The sequence below is a fragment of the Gymnogyps californianus genome, chromosome 1 (assembly GCF_018139145.2).
Source record: "Gymnogyps californianus isolate 813 chromosome 1, ASM1813914v2, whole genome shotgun sequence".
Lineage (NCBI taxonomy): Eukaryota > Metazoa > Chordata > Aves > Accipitriformes > Cathartidae > Gymnogyps > Gymnogyps californianus.
In genome coordinates, this window is record NC_059471.1 from 26,340,943 (window position 1) to 26,364,712 (window position 23,770).

At 39.1% G+C, this 23,770-nt stretch overlaps 1 protein-coding gene across 1 annotated transcript in view; it reads right to left on the reverse strand.

The window, feature by feature from the left end:
* The window catches only part of DCLK1 (doublecortin like kinase 1), a 251,971-nt gene that overhangs the window by 29,540 nt on the left and 198,661 nt on the right, over nt 1-23,770 (reverse strand). The window contains exons 7-11 of the mRNA XM_050905630.1: nt 15,270-15,354; nt 13,793-13,901; nt 8,816-8,873; nt 7,943-8,062; nt 1,958-2,104 (exon numbers count right to left, since the gene is read on the reverse strand). Of these exons, the coding sequence (XP_050761587.1) occupies nt 1,958-2,104; nt 7,943-8,062; nt 8,816-8,873; nt 13,793-13,901; nt 15,270-15,354 (519 nt within the window). The remainder of the gene's footprint in view (nt 1-1,957; nt 2,105-7,942; nt 8,063-8,815; nt 8,874-13,792; nt 13,902-15,269; nt 15,355-23,770) is intronic.

Sequence of the window (23,770 nt, forward strand, 5' to 3'; positions counted from 1 at the left end):
TGTAACAACACTACCAGGGTTTGCAGGTGCAAGACCATGACAGTAATGGCATGAAAGCAACAGCACAAGAACAACAAGGGAAAAATACTGCCATGACCACTTAGGTGAAGTGTTACAGAGCTGCAAGCAAAAGACAGGCTACAGAAGGCAAGTAGAGGGTCTTTAGCAACAGAAAGGCTAAGACCCATATGGCATTTTGCAAGTGTTTTATAAATGCCACGAAAATAACCCTAATTGCAATCTTGTGATACAAGGAATTACCCATTCCATTCGGCAGACAAGAAGGTAAAAGTAGAAAGGTCAAGAGACACTAAGGCCACAGACAATGTCAGAGACAGGGTCAGAACTCAGGTAAGGCTGGTTCCAAAGCACTGTTCTAAACCAGTGTTCGTTTCTTTCAAGGACCTGATAAACCTTAGAGAATTAATATCATTTGTGAGTCAGATGCTGACTTTTGAGAGTTAGGATGCTGCAAGAGGTTAAGTAAGTGCTGCATCCTCACTGCTCAGTATCAATATCAACGTAGGACTTTAACATATGCACGACACGAGAAAAATCACTCAGAAACAATTCAGCTACAATGCAAACAGTGTGATCGTTCCTGGTAGTGGGTAATTACCAGAGATGGCTGGGCAGGCAAATCTAATCCTCTCCCTGTTGTCCCCACCTCCTGCCTACCTTTCTCTCTTCCCCCAAAAGCTTAACTCTACTGTTGTCAGACTTTAGGCATTTAGAGACATGTCAAGACAGCAGCAAGGCAAGCCTTGCCCCAGACCAAGACCCTCCTGCACACTCCAAGTCACAGCACTAATGAATCCTGGCATGTGATTGCTATAACTCCTGCACGCGGCCACCTATGAACACCAGCACAAGGGCTGTGAAAGGAGTATCAACCGTTAGTGTCTAATGAAACTTCTACCTAACATGCTTTTAGCATTTTCTGGAAAACGAGGGCAGGCTACTTCCTCACCCAGAACTATAGAGGCACCTGCCACTAAAGGAACCTCAACTGTAAAAATTCCACTCCCTGGAAATTTAGTAAGATCTGCTTGAGTCAACTTTCCCATAAAACCTCTTCAGTGTCAAGCAGGACTAAATGCACTAAGTCATGGCAGAGAGCACACAACTGAGAGAACTGATATTCTAGGTATCTTAAACATTGTTTTATGGTTGCAGAATATATGGAGAATTGGGACATCTTGATACTGGAACATGTCAGCAAATTCGGGAAAACTCAGAGAACAGTGAAATGATCAGGATAAATTAATTTCTCAGAAGAAACAAAACTATGTCAGTTGGAGAACACAATTGCTGCATTCAAGAGTGCAAAATTCTCAGAAGGACTAATTGCCAGGGTATATTTTTCATTGTCTTCAGTGGATAGGGGTCGTACAGATTCAGTCAGGAAAAGGAAGATTTAGGCTGTCTATTGGGGAAAGTGGCTTAATAAAAAGTGCTATAGGATTACTTGGGAGCTGCAGCAGGGAAAGGAAGGACACTGAAATCTCTTCCTGGTTGTGCTCTGACGTACTACCTGATTAGGGCACAACATTTACACCCACCATGTTTGTAAAGCTGAACTGCTGCTAAGTAGTAAGTAATTACTTAGGCAGCTGCAGAAGTACAGAATAGTCTATTGAGGACAGAACACCTTTGTATTTATGAGAAGCTTGAAATTATGCTGCAGCTTACTAAAAGGTCACTTCTAGTGATCACTGGAACAACTCTGCCGCTGTGTCCTGGCGAACAGTCTAGACGTACCAGCTTATGTTACTGTACTTTTTGTGATAGCTGTTTTTCTTAGGAGAGCTTTAAAATGCTAAGGTTAAAATTAAAAGACTAACGACTTAAAAGACTGAAATAAACTTGGCGGGTGTGTGGAAGGAGGGAGAAGCGCAGACCTTCTCTCACACACTCCCAAGTTATCAACAATACCAAAAGCTGAATCTTCACTTACCAGTAGATTCTCCGGCTTGATATCCCTGTGGACAATGTTCAGGCTGTGAAGATATTTGATGGCACTGGCCAGATTGTAAAGCATCCCACTGGCATCCCGCTCTGTATATTTGTTGGTGGAAGTAATAGCATCAAAAAGATCTCCTCCCTGGAGCAAAATAACCATGGCAGATGAGCAATACTGCTTGTGAAAGGACTGAAAAATTTAGGGAAGATCAAGGAGCATCATTTATAGAGGAGGAGGAGGAGGGAGGAGCAGCACAGTTTCCTTGCAGCTATAAACTATGGGTACTGTGATGACATCCCCCATAATGGCAGCTGAACATATCAGTAACTCAGAACCATTTGTCATGGCTTAGTTGGTCAGCCAAGGGGCCGGAGTCTCTACTGCAAACCATTCCCACCTGCTGCTGCTTTTTTAACATGTCCAGCACTTGCCAACCTGTGTGTTCAGAGCCCCTGTTGCAAATTTCTGGCATGCCTGTCGCGACGCCGCGTACCAACCCTTGCCACTCTTTATGATAATCACAAACAGCCTGACATGAAATTTTTGCCCAAAGCGTGACTGAACTCCAGAAAGACGAAGAAACTCTGAGTCAAACTCAAACCAGCTACCTGTCATCACTGCTAGCGTATTTTAAAAGTCTGTTTCCATCTCATAAAACTTTGAAAAAGTGGATTTTAGAAACCACTTTCTCTACACAAGATATGAAGATTTTGGTAGTGTGATGCTTCTTGCAGCTAATACTGAAGAACTATCCAGCATATATATCAGACAACCATACTGGAAGACACTTAAGAATTAACATTAGTATTTCACCACAGCTACAAATACAGATGGCAGCTTGTGCCATTTCCAGCTCATCATGCTAATTCAGCTAAAAGCCACTGCCAGTGAGAGAAAAACAAGAAAACAAGAGAGAGAAAGAAAGAAAGAAGAAAAGAAGGAAAATTAAGTGGAAGTCCTCAAAGTTGAAATGATCTTCACCTGGATCTGAGGCAGCCATGACATTTGGACTGTATTTCCAGAGCTGAGCTGGCAAGTGGGAAGAAGAACATGCAAGTGCTTGGAGAAAGACCAAAAAAAAAAAAGTTTAAAGAAGAGATTAAGGAGGAAGCTTGACAGAGTGGAGGAAAAAACAAACATCTTTTGAGAGATACTACTCAGAGGTATTGGGCCTTCACCCAAAATCAAAGCAGCACCACAAATAAAACACAGACCAACAAAAAAAAAAAAAAAAGAGGAGGAAAAGGATAATTCTGCAAAACCAATGCAAAAAATCCCTGCTGCAGTCAAAACATCAAGGAAAAAAAATATCACAGGAGACTGTATTTTAGAGAAAAAGTAGATGTTTTCTGAAGGCAACAGAGGAGTCCCAGCTTTGCCAACTCTCATGATTTTATCAGCAGTTATTTGCTGTTTTTTTTTAAGGCTCAGCTCCAGAGTAAACACTGATTTCACTAAGAGACAGCAGGCAGGGGAAGAAACAAAAAAAAGAATTTTTCCAGGAATCATGGCTACAGAGAAAAAGGTAGGAAAAGACAACCACCAAAGACTCAAACCTGACAAAACAGACATTACTTGTTAAAAAAACCCAAGGAAACTATTAAAAATTTTGCATTGTTGAGGTGCAGCTGAAGTCTGCCAGGGCAGGTTTATTCCCACTGTAGATGCAAAACCCCAGCTTTGGAAAGTGCTTGCAGCCAACCATTGTCAAATCTGGACCACATCAAAACCTTTTGCTCTGGCTGGTGACTGATCAAGATACCTCAAGATACGTAGTGTCAAGGAAAAGGAGGAATAAAAGGCCAAGCTAAACCAGATAGAGGATTAGAGAGAAAGGCCAAATATTTGGCAAAAGTACAATACCATGTACTTCATGGCATTATCTGATCCTTAAGTATTAGATATCAGCATGTGGCAAAATACGTGGGATAAATAATCTATCTTCCTTAAGCTCCTTCCTGTGAAGCCCCTGTACCAGCTGCTTTTTAACATGAGGTAGTGGATTAGACAGATCTTTGGTCTTATCTAATATGTTCCAGATGCTCAGGAGAAGTGTCAATAACATCAGCAAAGGATCTGCCTCCAAACAAAGAAAACAGTACAAGCTGAGATATGAGGGGCAAGAAAGAAAGAAGCTGAACCTTAAAAAGAGAAGGGAAAACTTTGGCCTGAAGTGAGAAGAAAAAGAACAAATGTTCATGTGCAAGAGAAACCTGAACTCAGAAGACAGAGGCTGCAGAGCACATTAACAGACGGTCAAGCTCATCTGAAGCAGAGTAATTTTCTCCATCTAAGTAGTCTACTTTACTCGGTAAAGTTTCTTACCAGGTAGCCTGCTAAGAAAAGAGAGCATATATTTAGTCTGTGGGATTCTCTGCAGTTAAAAGAGAGGTGATATCCTGGAAAGAGTTAACAGAGCTGACAGCTATATCAGGCAGAATTGTTTTCAGACTTTCCTTTCCCCGAAGAGCACTTTAACCTGCAAGGTTCTGCTTAGCCGATTCACACAGCAGGTCACTATCATTTATTCAGGCACAAGGGGTGAGTTCAGGATGACATTTCAGTCTTAAATCCCCTGTTCTGGAGTAAAATGGGACCAGCAACATCTGAATGCAGTTTTTATCATCTGCGCACATGAGGAAGTATACTTGGAAGTACAGTAACCAATTATTTATTTATTACCTTGTTATGTAAATGATATAATCTCTCTTTTCTTCTGCGAAAGTGAAATCATATCCTGGAGCAGTAAAGGAAACTCTGCAATAAATCTCGCTTGTTAAATTGGCCAAACCCCTGTTAGGTTTGAATAACAATTTTGTTTCACTGTGTAAAAAGGCAACGTGCCAGAAGCCAGGTCCTTGCTTCCTTTTACAAGCACCACTTGCAATGTGTTTATATTTGTATTTATGAAGTGCTTTTTCTTACACTTTACAAAGCAATGAATGGCCTATCTGCCATGAGGTGAGGGCAGTATTTGCAGCAGTCACTTATGTCAAACATGTTACTGCCAATTAATGCAGGGTGGTATTAACTGAAACCGTGCTCTGCAGTATCAAGCCTTTTCTCCTTGAATTTCTTTCCTGTCTGTGAGTTTGATTTAAAGTCAGGTCTTCAAAAGTCAGTCAATAACAGATGGTTAATCAATTCTAACAGTGCACGCTATGAAATGGTAACAGTCAGCAATTGGTGAATTAACAATTAATGTCTTTCCAGAAATACCTTCCCTGGTGCCCATGGAGTAGAACAAGGCTTTTTTTCCCAATTAAATATTAAGGAATAGATGTTTGCTTCAAAGAAACAAAGTTGACTTCCCAGGATCAGGATATTTCTTCTAAATTCCTTCTATTATTCCACATAAAAGTAAAGAACATTAAAACAGTGCTCTCTAGGATACCTGAACTACAGAGACTTCTATAAAGCCCTTCTATAGCATAATAAAAGCATAAATATCTTAGTATGTGCAGCAATCCTGAAGAGTAAAGAAGAAAGAGTGCAAGAAAACAGATTTTTCCAGAAAGTGAATATAATGGATGTTTTTCTTTATATACATCTTTTAGGCTATTTATTTCGTAACAGTTGTCGGTCCCCTCCTCTCTTATTTAGCTGAGAGGACTTTGATTAAAAATCCACCGGAGACTACAGTTTGAACATTTTTTAAGCATGAATAGCACAGCAGGTTGCACCCATAAAACCAGCTATGTGCTTATATCTTGGCATGTTAGACAAGGCACAGCTTTTACTTCTTAGCACACCTCATGGGGCCAAGATGAAGGATTTATCAATGCAGACTGAAGCTGTGGCTACATTAGATTACAACGCTGTGCAAGAGTATTGAGGTACCTTTGAACAAGCTCTCATGGATACTGGGAAAAGCCTACAGTAGCACGGATCTCAGAGTGAACTCACTCATCATAGAAAGAGCAGTAATTATGATTAAAATAGTGTTAGATGGCTAATGGCATCTGATCTGAAGCTGTGCTATTTCACATTGCACTCCTGAGTGTGAGAGAGGGCTGTGACTACGGTGGGGAAATTATTCTGGGACTGGTTACACAGAGGGATTCGTGGCATGGAAGAGTGCCAGTATTTTGCTTTTTTCTTAGGATTTAACCTCTCCATCACAGACAAAATGGGGATTCTGGGTACCCTGTCAGCTCCTTGCCACCAGCATGTCCCAGTGTGCTTCCTCAGAGCTTGGAGGTGGTGGACAGTAGGGTTAGCAGGACCATAAGCTCCACAGCACCACTCAAGCCAAGTAGGGCATCTGGCAGACTCAAACCTAAGAGGACAATGTTGCCTTCTCCTAAACTGTGGGACATGGCCTGAGCTTCTCATGGATAACAAGGCTGTCCCAGCCTGCCACAAGAACAGGGAAAATCTGTGGCCATCCACCCATGGGCCACACGTGACAGCCTCCCAGCTCTGCACTGGGAACATGGCTTGTGTCATCGCTGCTGCCACGGAGCAGGGGGGACAATGGAACAAAACAAAAAACTTCTCATTCTCCTTGCTCTCGTATTCCAGCCCAGAGATTGAGAAGTTCTTTAAGAAACACTTGGACCTGGGATCATCCTATGTAACATCTCAATGAGGTGCCTACATTAAGAGCATCCCCTCATCTCCACCTACAACCAGAGCAAAGCAGATAACAATCCTGCTTGCCAAAATTGCTTTCTCTCATGACCTCTGGTGGTGCCTGTTTCTAATCATGGATACAGAGGATGTCTACTGAAGGTGACAACACTTTTAATTTAAGATCAGTGGAAGTGATCTGGGTGCCAGGGTTCAGAGTGCCTGATTTGCTCACAAGTGTGGAGCATGCACATACAACAGGCCTGCACAGAAACGCTGCTGCTACACAGCTTTATTGTAATCTTTGTCCTTAAACACTTAAAACTGTAGACTTCCCAGGTGTAGGCATGATAGGCTGCCCCAAGGAGAACATGCTGATCAAGATACAGAAATGGAGGCGGCTGCTGGAAAGATCTCCTTCCCACAGAATAGTTAAGGAAGGAAGGAGAATCGCTAATCCCATTAGTGAATGCGAAAAACAGGTGTATTCTGTTCAAGTAAGTATGGAGGACAAGATGTCCTCAGTAGTTTTCTGTCCTAATTTGTACAATTTACTCAAATGTATTTTTACCACCTTTTATGCACAGTGACATACTTGTGTATTAGTATCAGAACCGAGAGCTAAATTCATACTTCTTGCACTGTACTGTCGACAGTATGGGGGCAAGAGATGACCTGGTCTGACTTTCATAATCCAGTTTGAATATGTAATTCCACCAGTGAGTGAAATAAATGCATGAGATCTGGAAGTTACTACGAAGAAATAAATAGGGTCCCAAATATAAAATACTTCATTCGCAAACTTACTTTTCAGAATAGAACCATGCTTTAAATAGCAGGTTTTTCTCTTTCACTTCCCCCTCCTCCAGCTTAAATTTAGATTATTATTAAGGAGGCAAGCCTGACAATGTGTTAATATAAATCAGTAGAGAAAAAAGACAGGTAATATTGTTTAAATTTAACATAAACAAATAAAATTTAATTAAACTCTATTTTCTCAAAGAATATTGAATTTTGAAGGCTGTTATTTACGGCTATTCGGACTGGGTGTATTTTCAATTCACCTCAAGGCAGGTGCGTTTCTTTAAGATAAAACTTTTTAAAGAGACTTCTTTTGGGGGGAGGAAATAAAACTGGTGATCTCCAAAGTACTGTCCACAGAGCAGTTCTGAGTGTGGCTTACAGAAAGTTAGACAAATATTTGAAATATTTGAAAGCTATAAAAAAAATATCTGACAGTGGGTTACACATCTTTCAGTAGGGTGCTGGACAAGACTACCTTCAGAGACCCCTTCCATTCTAAACTATTCTGTGATGCCATGATTTTTAGTAAGCTTTAGTACCAATGAAATTTCTCAATATGGTTGAAACAATTCTTAATAAGCAGCTTGTCTCCAAAATACTCACCTTTACAAGTTCCATGACAAGGTACAACTCAGTTGGCATGTCCATCTCCTCAATCAGAAGTACAATATTGGGATGCTTGACTCGTCTTAAAATAGATACCTCGTTCTGGATCATGTGTTCCTGCCACACAAAAGAAATCTTTAATGACTATGGGTTGGTGGGAAAAACTTTCACAGTGGAAAAAGCAGAGAGAAGTGGGGCCTGCATGGATTCTTAAGGGTTTTTTAAAAAGGTAACAGATGTTGCCTCCAGCAATACAGAAGGAACATGTCTAGAAACATCAGTGTGATAACTGAAAGAACAGAGAGTAGAACACAGAAAAAGAAATGGAAGAAAAGACATGCTTCTGATGCAGAGAAAAGTTAAATATGGAAGCTTCTAAATTTTTTTCTGCGATGTAGAATCTTTTGATTTAAAAATATGATAGCATCTTCTCAGAGAACCTTTTGTTACAGATTTCAAAAGCTAACAGTCACTTGGTATAAAACTGACATCAATTTGATTAACCTTGCATACCGTTTAGACATGGTGACTGGTGTTGTTAAAATTATTAGTATTATTTTTCTGTTTTCTGTAACATCTGGAATTATGAAAGTTAGAGGACATAATTACAGGAGTAAAGAGCAAGGGGAGTGCCCACAACCAACCAACCAACTGGAGAGTCAACACACGCATCTAGAAAGGCACATTGCAGCCTTTTATACTGGTACTTCAAGGGTCTCCAGAGGGCAGGCAAAGGCTTCAACCAAAAAGATTCTAACACTTGCCAGGAAGAAGACAAATACCGACAGCTTCACAAACTGATCTCTCACAAAATGTTTCTTGGGGGGGAAAAAAAATCTTTTGGTCTCATATGATTTTTTTTGTACTTACTTTTCCTCTACATTTACTTTTTTTGATTATTTTCAGAGCATATTCTCTACCAGTTGATCTGAGGAAAAAGAAAAGAAAACATTGTATGTTCAATCACATTGAATATTTTTCTCCGTCGAGTTTATATTTGTCATTTGAGCACAGTAGGTCTGGGCAAGAATTCTATTCAAGTATTTGTTTTGTCAAGAAATGAAGCTTGGATTTGACTGGAACCGTGAACTTGAGCCAAATTTATTGAATATATGTTCCTGAGAAAAAAGTATTAAGCATTTTTTGTAAAAAATGAAGACATTTGATGTCTTTTAAAAAAAAATCACTTGATTTTTTCATTTTGTAGTGGTAATTGTTATTTCTTCTGCAGTTTTATGTAAAAATATTATATATATTTAAAGATCCAAATCTTTTCAAAAACAAAAAGTTTTGTTTTCTATTATACAAAAAAATACAAGCTATGGAAAATACTTTTATTTTTTATTTAAAATGAAAAGTCATTTGTTTGCACATCTGCACTCACAACTCCTATGATAAAAAAGCCAGTCCTTGGAATAATGTTTTATGGATTAAGTAAGTATATGATATTTAGCAGAGTTAAATATGATGTTTATAGGACAGAATATGAAAGGTTCTGGAGACAGTAAGAAATTATAGAGAATTAGTTCAGGATGAGAACACATTTCCTTTTAAGTGGTTTTTTTTTGAAACCATATGATATTTATCACTACAACATATATATAGATATTTATTATATAGAACGGTAACACAGAAAAATAAACGTGTAGACAAGTTAACAGCATCAACTTCCATTTCCTAATCAAGATACAAAACCAAAAGATGGCTGTAAGGATGAAACCAAAAAGCTCTGTTCACAAGCTCTAGTTTCACTATAAAGTTAAACGGAGAATGGTTAATATAAGAAAAAGCTCTTACTGAAACACTTTCATTTTGTAATAAAAATCTAAACAGTTTACAAAAGTCTATTACATTGCCCTTAGGCATATGTTTGGTTAAAAAATAAAGAAAAAAAAAACCTCTCAAGCATATGGGGTGACTTTTTTTTCATTCTTCATTTAGGAAAACATAGTTAAACTGATACATTAAATTGATGCATAATAAGTTAAACAGAGAAATGAACGTGCCTAAAAGTGTGCACAGTCTGTCAAATAGGACATGCAAAGTGAGTCATAAACTGAAAGCACTGCATTAGGAAAATGACTGGGCATTTTCATTGCCATATTTAAGCATCCTCTGGCAATAATATACCACTAGGTATTAATTTAAGGGAAAATGGGGACTTCAGTAAAAAGAAAAAGAAAAAAAACAAAATATTGATTCTGTTTGAGTTCCCAGGTCAGCAGGGACCAAAGACAGCCTGTATTAAGACATCAATTAAAAGGCTGTGCAAAGAAATCACACTGGATGATGATGTTTATGACTTGGAAAAAAAGTACAGCATCACTGTTCAAGACTTAAGCAAAGAAAGATTAAAAATTTCTTGTATCTGTACTCCCCCACAAAGGGGTTTAATGCTACAGCCCCCAGAAATGAGCCACAATCCACGTGGGGTGTCCCTTCCCAGTGCTGCTGTTTGGTGGCTACAGTCCCAGCTCAGTGAGGGGACAGGCAGAGATATGGACACTATTTTTGGGGAATGGAAGGAGGAGGTAGGAGAAAGAATATTAGAAATTAAGATATCCGGGGTTCAAACTCAGACAAAATATGCCCTCTTTCAATAGGAGTCTCTTTCAAGCTGCTTAGTTGCCGTAGGAATGCTTCCTTTCTGTCATGAGAAAGGAAATTGATAGTTTTTGTTGGCCATGGGAGATTCCATGTACTCCAAAACACTGGGAAATCTGAGCTAGTGAGGAAATGTCAGAATTTGGAAGTATCTGAAAGTTACAAATGAACACATATAAAAACACCGCAGGACAAATTACGCATACGATGGAGCAGATATGTAACGAGCAGACGACAACTCTGACTGCTCTTTGTTTTGGTAAAAAGAAAATTAAAGCTAAGATAATGCAAATCCTTTCCCCTAAAAAGCTGCAGAACCGCAGGCTGTCAGCAGCACTGCAACTTACACACCCGCCAAAAAATATGCACGGCCATGCCAGAAACTCACCGTGAAACGGGCATATCACCTCTCACCTATCACTCAACCCATACAATAAAAAGGTGCCACACGAAGTAGGAAACACCTTATGGCTGAATAAAAGTCTGGACCAACCGCACTACTGCAGGGCACAGCGTTAGACCTCTAGTTCATAACAGGGCTCCGTGCCACATTCCCTGGCTGTTTTAACCTTTTGCAAAGTTCACAGACATTTCCATTGCACTGGAGACAAAAATCTATCTTCATTATTTTTGCGTGTGCATTAAATGTACTTGTGTGTGTGTCTGTGCCTGTGCATTCACAGATGCACTGAATGGGATTTAGAAGTCCTCACGTGAAAATTTTGAAGATGGTTTTTGGCTTGTATTTGGACTGTTTGTTGTCAGAGGAAAACGCCTGTGAACGCATTTGAAGCATCAGAGTGGCTAACCAGTGCACATGGGCTGGTCTCCACAGCTATGGAGAAGAAGTATCCATGTGATCAGTGAAGATGTGTAACAAGACCCATTCCTACTTGCTTAACACCTCATGGCGCTATTCCTTTGAAGTCTAATGCACACAGGAATTGTATGTCAGAAGAAAGTGGAAAAGTCCTCTGTCCCAAGTATCACCCCATCAATTCTGGCTCTGCAAATGATGGACATATCAGACTTTGAAGTGAGGTGTTTTTTGCTTAGAAAGACTGTGAAGAATGTTTTTGAAGGGGTTTTACATGTACTGGCTTTAATTTACCCTCTGAGACTTTAATTTCTCCTTCCACACTTGTGATGGCAAGGGTATACTGCTTTAGAAGCGGAAACTAACAGAAATAATTCTACTTTAATTTTCAAGCTCTCCCAAAGTAGTAACTCTCTGATATAAATGGGATCTACGGAATGGTATAGCTCAGAGACCATAAGAGCATGTATCTGGGAATACCTGAGTAATCACGCTATTTGAGCCCATATTCACTAGATATGTCGTGTTAGCTGATACTTCTGGGACCAGTGGGATAGATGAGAGGACAGGAAACAGTTTTCATTTAAGCTCTCGAGGATATTGTAATCAGTATTATTTTTAGGTGTGGTGGGACCTATATTTAATTTTGTTCATGTCTTTTCTCTCAGCTTGAGAAAGAGTTGTAAAATGCACACTAGCACATTTGAACTGTCTCTCAGCACAACTGGCATTTTCAGCTGAATGACAGTGTATCAAAACCTTAACCTTTTTTTATTTTGCCTTGTAATCTGTTTCTCTCAGTCACTACTCACTTTACTTTTAGCTTGCCTTTTTCTCTTTTCTTAGTTATATGTTTTCACCCACGTTTTTCATCAGTCATGCCCCCTCCATAGGGTTTTACAGTGCTTTCCTGTTTTCATATTGTTTTGCTTTGCTTCCTTTAGGTTTCCATATTCCCCAGTTTAGTGTTCAGACCCTGGGGTTTGATCTGAACAGCTATCGCCCTCTGGATGACCAGCTCCACCATGAACTCACTCTGACAGAGCTCTAAAGGCCTCACAAGAGCTTTGGCCAAGTCCCACAAGCACACTGTCAGCTGATACAAAATCCACTCTTCCCCCTTTCCCCAACAGCTGTCTTCATGGTCTCCGACTTGCCAGACTCTTTCAGATGCAGAGTGGGACCTGTTTTTTTCCAAAGAGACTAGTTTAAAACCAGCCAAGCTAATTTATCATCATCTGCCATGACATCTAATCTTGACTTACTCTCTAGGGTTAATATCACATTCTTACAGGCTAAAGAGCAAAAGTTCTTTCTTTGAGCCCAAAGGTGAGGTTACAGTCTTCTGTAAGAGTCTTCTCTCTAGGATATGGTAATAGGGGATATAAAACTTGTGGAATTTCGTTATCAGACCTTGACATCTCTATTTTTCTTTCTTTCGGACATCTCTAGCTCTGGCAGTTTTTTGCCTTCTCTGCACTGCTACTATCTAACATGAGCAATCTTACAATCATTTCGCATACAGGTACCTTCTGACTTTTTTACCCCATATTCTCCTATTTTTACCAATAACACCAAAAGGCTCCTGCAGTTCTCCTCAGAGCACTTCTGTCTTTATTCTCTATTTTCTACACTCTTAACATTGGGTAGAGCCAGTTCAAACCTGGTTCATGACCTGCCTGACCAGATTTAGACACTGACACCTGAGCCAGTCAACCTGGACACTTTCAGCAACACTGACGTTTGAGGTGACTCGTGACTTCTCTAATCTGGAGTGGACATCTAAAATCAGTCTTTAAGGGTGACTGTTCTCACCTCTTAACAGTAAAGGGCACTGAAGGAGTTAGTTAGATTTTGATGTCTGCAGTGCAGGCTCCTGAAGTTGCATGGAGCTCATATAATGGCATAAAGCAGGCAAGCAGGAGGTAGATGCCCATTTAATTAAAGATAAACATGGAAGAGGTTACTCCTCAGTGTCAGGATGGCAGAATAGATGGATCCAAAGTCAGCTCTTTGTGCTGACCACCATCACTACACCGCACACACAAAAATTCCTGACATCTTTACAGAATGCTCCTACACGTGGAATGTTTCATCGGTCTCATGTAAAGGGAGAGTTGCAAGAATATACTGCAAGAAAAGATGTTATTTCAGTGCAACAAGAAAGATTTGACACAAAGAACTGGTAAAATCATGCGGGGTGCAGCAGAAGAAAAAACATATAAAACCCACAAAGAACTAAATTCATAGATTGTCCCTTGGACTCACTTTTTTTTTCATATGAGAGGGCATTAGTCTAGTTTTTCCATCTGGCATTGAGACATTACCTTATTACACGTCCTATATTCTACAAATAAAGACATGATCTAGAAAAAGCATGACAGTAATGATTATTTTTACAGTAATAAGCATATTATCCTCCTCACCTTTCTATACACTCCTTCACAATAGCAAAATTTCCATCTCCTATAGTCCTTCCAACTTTATATCGCTCTGCTATCGATGCTGGAACCTGGAAACCTTCCTCCAACACTTCTGAAAGAATCATTAGTACATTTTTATTGTTAGTGAAGGAAACACAGATGTTGCACATAACATGCATTTTAAGTCTATGGTTTAGGAGCCTGGAAACCATTCAGAGTCAGTATCTCACTTACTGTACAGTGAAACCATGCTGCTGACATTGTATATACTCAACAGGTTTCACACAGATACAATAATGAAAAATAAGACTTCTGGGGGCTCAAACATACCACCATTCAAGTGTTACATAGTTTACCATTCCCATTGCAATATGCCCCCAGGACAAAACCAAAATTGTATTTTTTTAATTATGAAAAGGCCTCTGTGATCTGCACAAGCGCAGACCAGCCTCCAAAAAGGGTTGGAACTCCTTGACACAGCATGATTAAATATATGTACCAAAGAAGTCCAACACTCAAGCACTTATTTTATTACATCCTGTAAACTGAGACATCCATAAAACTCCTCATGTGCTAAGTGCTAGTTCTCCCCCTCCCCCAATATTAAATATTTAGTTTTTAAACAAATGTTCTCAATAATACTACCTCGCATGCAACCTGGGCACCAGATGTTTAGGTAAAATTGCATTACACAGTGTCTAAGCATAAGAAAAGTTTGTAGTTTCATGCGTTTTAGTGCTCATTCATGTACCATTATTTTTAAATGTATCTGAAATAGTGTGTTACAAATACCTAACATGCCTCTCAAAGCTGACTGTAAACTGCAGCTGATACAAACTACTATATAAATACTGTAATGTTAAAAAAAAAAAAGCCTCAGAAATGTGACTTGAATTTACACTCTTTAAGACAGCGCCTTTAACTGTATCTTTCTCTCTCCTTTGTTCCAGTTTAGTATTAGAAGTGACTGTTATGCTACAAGGAGGCTGGGGTTTGCCTGAATTCACAGGCAGCATGAAGAGTTACTGTCAGACAGGAACATACACACACACTTACGTATACGTGCGTGTGAACTGGCAGTATTTGAGCAGACACTATCTCTTAGCCAACTTGCACAAAGCCTTAGTACGGTGTGAGACTAATCATTTTTGAGTAAAGACCCAGGGCTGCAGTACCATGTTCTTTAGTACCATGACAGATGAGACAAAAAATTACTGAAATAATCCAGTCCACACTGTGTCACCTGCAGAACTAGTATCTCGAGTATCCTGCAAAAAACCCACCTCTGAGTAGCGGTGTCCAGATCAAATCTGATCCAGAGTGAACCTAGCTGGTTTGCTAAGACTGACAAGCCTCCTCACAGACAGTCATCCAGCCCGCGATGCTCCCACCTTCTCTGGCAGGAAGAATGACTCATTTCCTACACAGCTGCTGTTATCACTACATTGACTGCTTTGAAATGTCAGCCTTCAAATGTTACCTTCTGCAGGTCCATCATTTTCATCCATAGAGCTGCAAACTTTGGTGGATGCTAATGAGGTAGAGGAGCCACTGTGTTGGGAGCTCTGGAAATGGAGAGACACAAATGAAAACAGATGATTTTTAAGGAGCACGAGTACCTGCAGCACGTTCCTGCTGGACACACGTCCTGGAGAGGCTTCAGTGTTCCCTATGTAAAGTATCAATTTACTTTGGTGGAGGGATATGTGGATGCTTGGGAAGAGGCCAGTTTTTCCACTGAAATTACACTTTTGGTACCCCCACGTACATGGAGATATCCCTGATCCATCATGTGCAGCAATGTGCAGCAACACTTTTATGTATGGTCCATTAGTTTCTCCCTATTCCACACACATTTTGGCAGGGAAAACTGAGGAGCTGTATGCCCTCTGCAGGCAGGAGACTGTTTTCTCAGCAACACCGTTAACCCAGCAGGCACTAGAAGCAGGAACGTCTGTTTTCACTGAAGTTGGATTTGTTATGGGCAGAATTCCTCACTTTTGCAAACCTCCCTCTGGTGAAATACTCCCCAGTTGTGTTCTAGAAGGGAGAAATCATTATGGCAATATGTGAAGGAAATAAAATGTCAGGGTGAATAACATTTGCGTTTTTGGAAAAGCATTTGATTGAGTACAGCTCACTGGAGGCATGAGTCTGTACCTCGGTTTTAAGTACTTATACAGCAAGTGTCTACGTTTGCCTATACAGTTAATGTGGGGAGGACGGTATGTCTAGTCTCTAGAAGGAGACTCGTAGCCACGGAGCTTCGATGCCAAAAGTATAGCAGGCAGGATCTCACTAGGGAAGCCTTCCAAAGCACCTATCAATGTCTATCAGTTACGTACGGCCTCGAGGCATGTACTTTAGGAAGACCGCTTCATCATGCATCTAGATGGATGAAACTACACAGACATATGAGATGGACTGGATTTCACCCAAAACTTTTATCCTGTGCTGCGTAACAATTATACAAATGTATCTTCAGGATTCTCCCATCTTCAAAGGAAATCAGAAGAAGCTACAAATCTAACAGTGGCCCTTTAAACTTACAGCAAAACTGAGCATTTCCTCAGGTCCTCGTCTTGCAACATAAGTGAGAATTATTCAGAGGATTTCCAAAATTAAAACTTTCTCGGGTTCACATAGTTCGCATGCTGAAAGGTTACCAAGTGCTGCAGTATTTAATTACCTCCTTCAATCTACATATTACATAAATGGCAGGCTGTACTGCATATAACTAACACTATCAGCTCTTTATCTGTGTTTGCAAGGTATCTAGATGCTCACAATCAGGGTGCCAATCCACTTTACAAATTTAATACAGCTTCTTTGGAATGATCTCTCTCCTCTGCCACCGCACAGCACAGCCGACGACTGGAGCAAGAATAACTAACGATGCAGCAGTTGCGATTTTTGCAGAGTACGGAGCCAGGGAGAAGGCAGTCAGCAGAGTTAAAAGCTGGCCAGTACGCTGAGTTAATTTGAACAGACTAACTTTTAATTTCTCCTACAACAGATTAAGGTCAGATGATTTAGACAAAGGCTGAACTTGGCCTATTTTTCACTAAATAATCCTGAGAGCTTGCACAACCCATCTACCAAGTGATTCTTTGGCCTTTTTTTCTTTTAATCAACCCCAGCTCATTCTTTTCATCCATCCAAGCATTTCTTCTGAGCTTTGACCAGAACTAAAAATTGCATTAATCAGTTTTTGGACTACTTTTGCTGCCTCTTGACAACAGAAGTAAGCACTGACTGATTTTATGCAGTTCGCTAAGATATTGCTGCCCTTGTTTCATGATCAGGACGTGTTTATGTATTTGCTATTCCTGTGCTAAACTCTGTGGGATGTCTCAGTAAAAACTTACCTCTGGTGAACAAATGAGCAGATGAGGATCAAGGTAACGGGAAAATGCTAGGAGTTCTCATGCCTGGAGAAGTCACTCTCAAAGCCTATTTTTATACACATGTAATGAGAGTATGGTTTCCTTTACACTCCTGCTTGTAAAATAAGCAGAAAAACATGTTTTCTCTACTCATTCTGCTGTGTCTGTTTGTTTTCTTAGACCAGATATCCAATTTCTTACTTCTTTTCCCACTCCACAGTATTTTCTTAAAGGAATTATCATTTAAATATGTTTAATATTCGTTACATATACAATCAGGAATGAATCTTTACAACATTTAAGGGGTACAACAGAAGAAGGTTAGTGCTAGATTTTCAACAGATTATCAAACAACTACTTTATTCAGTTTTTTGCATTTTAAATAGTGAGATTACACTTTTCAGCAGATGTTAGGTCAAGATCGCTGACTACACACCGCTGCAGCTTTCTTTAGCAGTCTGACGGCCTCTTTACGGAGTCTCGCACCCATTGTTCTCATTTGTGAGAATGGGAGACGCGAAAATCGAGACCTAACTCGGTGGCCACATCTTCTCAGAATGAGTGCCTACAGAGACTCAAATTTCTATTTGGGAACCTAATTTCTCAAGGACCCTCAAGACGAGGTTTAGCTGAGAACTGCGACTGCTGAGTCCTTCCAAAATTAAACTCCTTTGAGGGCCCATTTCAGCAAAACGGTTCAGCAAGTGCTTCACTTTAAATACAAATAGTCTTAATGGCCTACACATGGCTGAAATTAAATTCACTCCTAAATATCTGTCTTAGGTATAGCTCCCTGAATATGTATTTAGCCTAGGTTTAGTTAAACAAACTGAAAAAAAAATGGCCCGTAGAAAATTTAAAGGAAATAAAACATCAATATGAGATCAATTTTTTAAGTGCCCCTATTTCTTTTCTTATTGACACCACATAAGGATGGGAAGGCTAAGATGATATTCATAACTGAAGAAGAACTAAAGTGATGCATTAGTAGCATATACCGTACCATAGGTCTGCAAACAAAGCATACAGCCCCTTCAGTGAGATCTGCGTGTGAAGCACCAGCGTGTGAGCAGAAGCAGAGCTTGCCAGTGACAAGGTAGCAGTAGCTAAGAAGACATTTGCTAAAAACACATACTGAGATTTGTAAAACTTTAAAATTTTTAAACAAATTGAAAAATAGGAAGAAAACACATACTTTTCATTACCTTTGCTGAACCCCTCCTATTAAAACAACAGATTAAAAAGAAATCAGGAACTGTACATTTGCATATATTCACCAAGTGTGCTGACGGACTCCCTTTCACAATTAAAGAGACGTTACTAGGTAAACACGAGACAAATATTTTCATCTTTATTCAGTCCTCTGGAACAACACGCAGGCATTTATTTATTTATCTTTACTTCAGCTAGAGGGACATTCCATTTATTTAGACTTTAATTAGCTCGTTGTTCTCACAAGCTGAAAGCCCTCCGGGTCCAGCAATCCTTGTGGGTCTCGGTGTTCCTTCCAGTTGGCTTGCCAATCGTGAGGCAGTCTGTCGTGCACACTGTTGCTCTCACAGCTGTGGACCCCATCAGAGATATTGCAGATGGGGAGGGGGGAAAAACAAACTCTAAGCAAGAGTATAATCTCTTCAACGCACAGACCTTAATGCAATTAGCTGTTTTAATTTTAAGAGATGCTGAGGTGCTTGAAACGTCATCACTTTTACACAGATTTAAAGGGGTCCAGTTGCACAGGTTGCCAGCACATGGCCATTTTTATGGCACACCTCCATAAAAGCGATGGCATAAAAAAATCAGGTCTTTGGTGTAAGGATTTCAGATCCTATTCAGGTTTATATAACAGATGGCCAGCACACCACACATCTCATTGATGTGAATGGAAACATTAGTGCTATAGAGTTTCATCCATGTCTCACTGGGAGATTTATTTAGCAACTGCTTTGTAAATAGTTTGTATCTCAGTGGAAATTGTGCTAAATCCATGAAAAAAAGGCAGTAAAATAAATATTACTGTAATTTCTCTCTCCCCATACTCACCTTTGTCCTAAATTAATCTTAAATTCCCACTCCAACTAAACAGCAGGAATTACTCTTGTGGACTACCAGTACCAGCAGTTATGAAAAGAAACTTAAACAAGTATGACTAGGAAGTTTGTTAATGCAATTCAGATTCCTGAATCTTAAACCCCAAACACTGCATTATATTTTCCAAACCTCTCAAAACCTTTATTAGCGCATATGGAGTCTACAAAGTCTCTCAACAATAGATTCCTTTGTATTTTCCTAGCATGAAGGAAGCATCTGGATGAAATGTGAGTAACAGAAATGCACACAGGTGTAACGCTAAGTTTGGATCTCATGCAGAGTTCTGCTCTTTTAGAAACGGGCTTAATGAAGTGAAGATTAAAATTAGTAAACGAAGTGTAAATTCAGAAAGGAGGCTCAGGATAAGCGTATTATTAATGTCTTTAAATGATGCCTCTCCTATTCCGAAGAATTCTACAGAATTTAAAAAACATACAAAAAGCTATGTGTGTCAGTAATACATGTAAGATGAAGTTCAACTCAGCAAGGATAAATAGCATTAAAACCAAAACTAAGCAGTTAAGCAACCACGCTCACCTCTTTTGGAGCCCATACTAGTGTTCAGTCTGGTTATAAATAACCTTTGCAAGGTAGCCGTCATGAATTCCTGACATAGTCAATTCCTTAGCCTAAAGATCATCACACTTAATGGTAAAATAAAGACAACAGTCTAGTGCAGGTATTAGCTTTGAAGGACTTTGAAGGGCTCAAAAAATTCCTGTAATATGTAACAGTGTACATATGTAATATGTAAGTGTTAAGCAAGAAATAAGTGAGTCAATACAACAAAATGGTACATCTCCAGAGAACAAAAGGTAAAGCAGAGGATAGCTGGTTTAAAAGAGTAAAATAATATATTTTGACGCAACTTTTAAGAAGACAAACTCATTTTTTTATTATTCAGAGAGAAGCAAAGGGTTACACTAAAACTTCCTCTCCCAACTCTATCCAGTGAAAAATGTTTTTGATTTTCTCTTGTTTAATCACTCATACTTTTTGGCCCAGCCAGCTGAGACGGGGAAAAAAGTTTTCATGTAAACAGTACAGAGCTGGCAAAAAATTACTTCATGGAGAAACATCAAATCCACAATCTTCAGGCCGAAAGAATGGAAGCCAATGGAATTCAATGTATAGAAAGGGAAACGATGCAATTGTTTTCTTTTCAAATTTGGACACTGCACTAAACTGACACATAAGATCCAAATTTATTTATAAACTGCTTCATCTGGAAAGGAACAATAAAAAAATGTATGCAAACCTGCTACTTCTCCACAGTTCTACATCCTGCCCTGTCTTGTCGGACACTTGACTTAAGAGAGGTCCTACATAGGGAAATGATATTTTTTTGTTCATTTACGCAATTCAGGATTTACACAGCTTGGAGAAGAGGTAAGTTCAAACAACACAAGCAATAATCCAGCGTGTGTCATTCAGGAACTTGTATTGGTTTTCTTCTTTGAGGGACAGAGGGACAAATGGGAGAGTTTGCAAGGAAACGGAGCTGACAGACTGAAGTTAAATTTTCACATTGAGGCACTTTGTTTATTAGGATCCTCTTATTAAGCTGCAGTGTCGACTGCTTATACACTCATTTCATTTGTGTAACAAGGCAATTCTGAAAGACCAACGTAGTTTCCTATATGGTATTTAACGGTAAATTTAAATCTAACCTCCGCTAGCTCCTAACAGCTGCTTCCAAAGCTGAGCCATAATTCAGACTGTAGGCTCATTCAACCTTTGGCATCCTCCAGAAAAGATTGATGATCTAAAAAAAAAAAAGTATCAGATTCATGGTATCGGAAGTTGACCTGTCATTACTGTATCCATACTGTGGTTAACATAAAAAGTTACATGTGCAGTGATGCAATGTGAAGGTTTTCTTTTTCCTTTTCTCAAGTTATACACAGGTAAAATTTTCCACTCAACTACAGAATAAAAATTGAAAGGACATCAAATGAGGTTCTTATTTCTTCCACCTAATTAAGGGCACAGCACAATCACCACTTTTATTTCTAATCTATTTGAGTTGTATTTTAAAAGCTCTTCTGGTATTCTTAGCTGTTACTTGGTAGAGGCAGAAACCTCAACTATTTTGTTCCTACTCTTCCTCATTTCTGTAGTACTGTTTCCTTTCTATGTCTGTACACCTTTTTTAGGCAGACCTATTTACCAGCAACCAGGAGGGTTTCAAAACTAGAACTTTTATCAGGCTAACAGATCCCTCTAGGAGAGTGTCTGAACATCAGCTGAAGCATCAGCCTGGCAGATGACATGTCAGAAATTGTAACGTCTCTCTTCCCCCGCCCTCACCAAACAAAAAATAAAATTAGGCCATAGATAGGTATTTTTAAAGAGTGGAAAGATATATCAAGAAAACAAGGTGCTTATTTTAAAACACCGTGGGTGTGTTTCAGTACTCTTAGCTTTTCACAGGCATATTTTCCTAATACTTGTCTTAAGAGGAGTGCTGCTGTAGCTGAGCTGTCAGCAGGGAGCTGGTACCTTGCTTTGGATTGTCTATTAATTTTCCACTTCGTACTTCAAATCTATCCCGTCGTGTGCACACAAACTTACCCATAAGCAATTCAAGGCAGGTATATTTACCATCTCCAAAAGACCCGTTAGAAACCAAATTCTTCCTTGAAGGATCTTTTGCATCTACACACTAGAGTCCAGAGTTTATTATTTACAAAGGCACGGAATGCATCTACTATTTAAAGGAACCCATTAGGATGCATGAATCCCATATGCTTATACTAAGTGAACTGTTAGATGGACAACGGTGATCCAAAATGAACAAGCAATACCAACTGCAAGTATTTTTTTAAAGCCTGTTAATCATGTTTCCAAAATAAACTCACTGAACAGTGTGTATTTTTTAAATATATTTATTACATCGCTTACAATAATCTACAGTAATGTTAAATCTAGCGAAACAACAAATTGCAACCAGGATGACATGGTCAAATATGAAACACAAGTACAACACAGTATGATGAAACAACGGCACAAAAATGAAGGTGATTTTCTTCAGCTGATTATATGAAATAAAACATTCATCGGCATTTATTTTTGCAAGTTTTACATTTTTTGTTGATAAATCAACAGCTTTCTTTTTGGTTTCCTGCATCACATTAATACAAAAATGGTATATTTTAAAAAGCAAATATCCAAGCACTTTTCTTTAAAAAAAATAATTGTATGCATAACTTTGTAAAATCTTAAACTTATGTTGTAAATGTGCCAATATTTACAATATCATAGTGCAACTAACAAAATGAAGAGGCCTTAGCACAAACATCGTTAGCTCCTCTTTCACTAGAGTCCAAATTCTGAAACACTGTATTGCAGGGCAAACCACAAACTAATTACCTCATATAACATCAGACAACAAGTACATGCTGAATACAGTACAGCTTTATTCATACTTCACCGCTGAGGGTTAATTTAAGCAAATTTGAATATAATCAACATGCGCAAATACAGACACTAAAATGCATACGAATATGTATGTGTGCACTGCGTGTGTTTTTAACCCTTTGCTTACGTGTGCGTACACAACACATGTATCTACATACCCATTGCCTTCCACGGGGAGTTAGGGCGCTCAGCCAGTCTGAGATCAGGTGCAAGGTGAAAGAGGCAAACCGAGCCAGTCGAAAGGTGTTACGACAGCAAACACAGCTCAGAATAGCCTCTGCTCTGCTCGGCAAGCCCTGCTTTCTGAACAGAGGGGTTTCCTGGGGGGCAGCACACTCATTTCCAGAGTGTGACAACCACTTGCTTGCTTTGCTCTGCATGTAAAGCTACTGCTGGCTGCGTGACATAAGGTTATTTTTCTATTGATCACTCATAGTTACAAGTTCTCATCCATCACTAACAGACAAACTGAAAGTGAAGATTAAATAAAGAACAATCTTGTATTCGGTTGTATACCATTAATTGGATACAAGAAAAAGCACAGACAACATTAATCTAAGTATTCATCAAGTGACGAGGTAATTTAGCACCATAAAGATTTTCTGTTTGTTCATTTCTCTACTATTTTTGACAGAACAGTAAACTTGGGTTGATCAGAGGTTCTTTTCTATATTACTGTTGATTCATTTTAACATTTAGAGTTGGAGGACATTTTTGTAACATACCGCAGTATATAAAGTTCACATCGCAGTGTGAAGTATGAAACTGTAAAAGCAAACATTATTATTTATTTCAATTGTTATGCCACACAATCTCAACCCAGACGTTCTTCAAGGCTGTTTAACATTATGTATCCTTTCTTGTAACATACCTTTATAGTCACAATACTAATGCCCCAAAATTTTCATTTTACAGTCATATATGCCTTGTGAAAATGGTTTAAAGAGAAAAATAACTAAATATGATGTCCTGTCGCTGAATTACTTTACAAATTGAAAAGCAGTTTTCACATTGGATAATGAATGTTAAAGATTTTACTGATTTCATCAAAAGAACTTCTAATATTGCATGACTTAATACACTG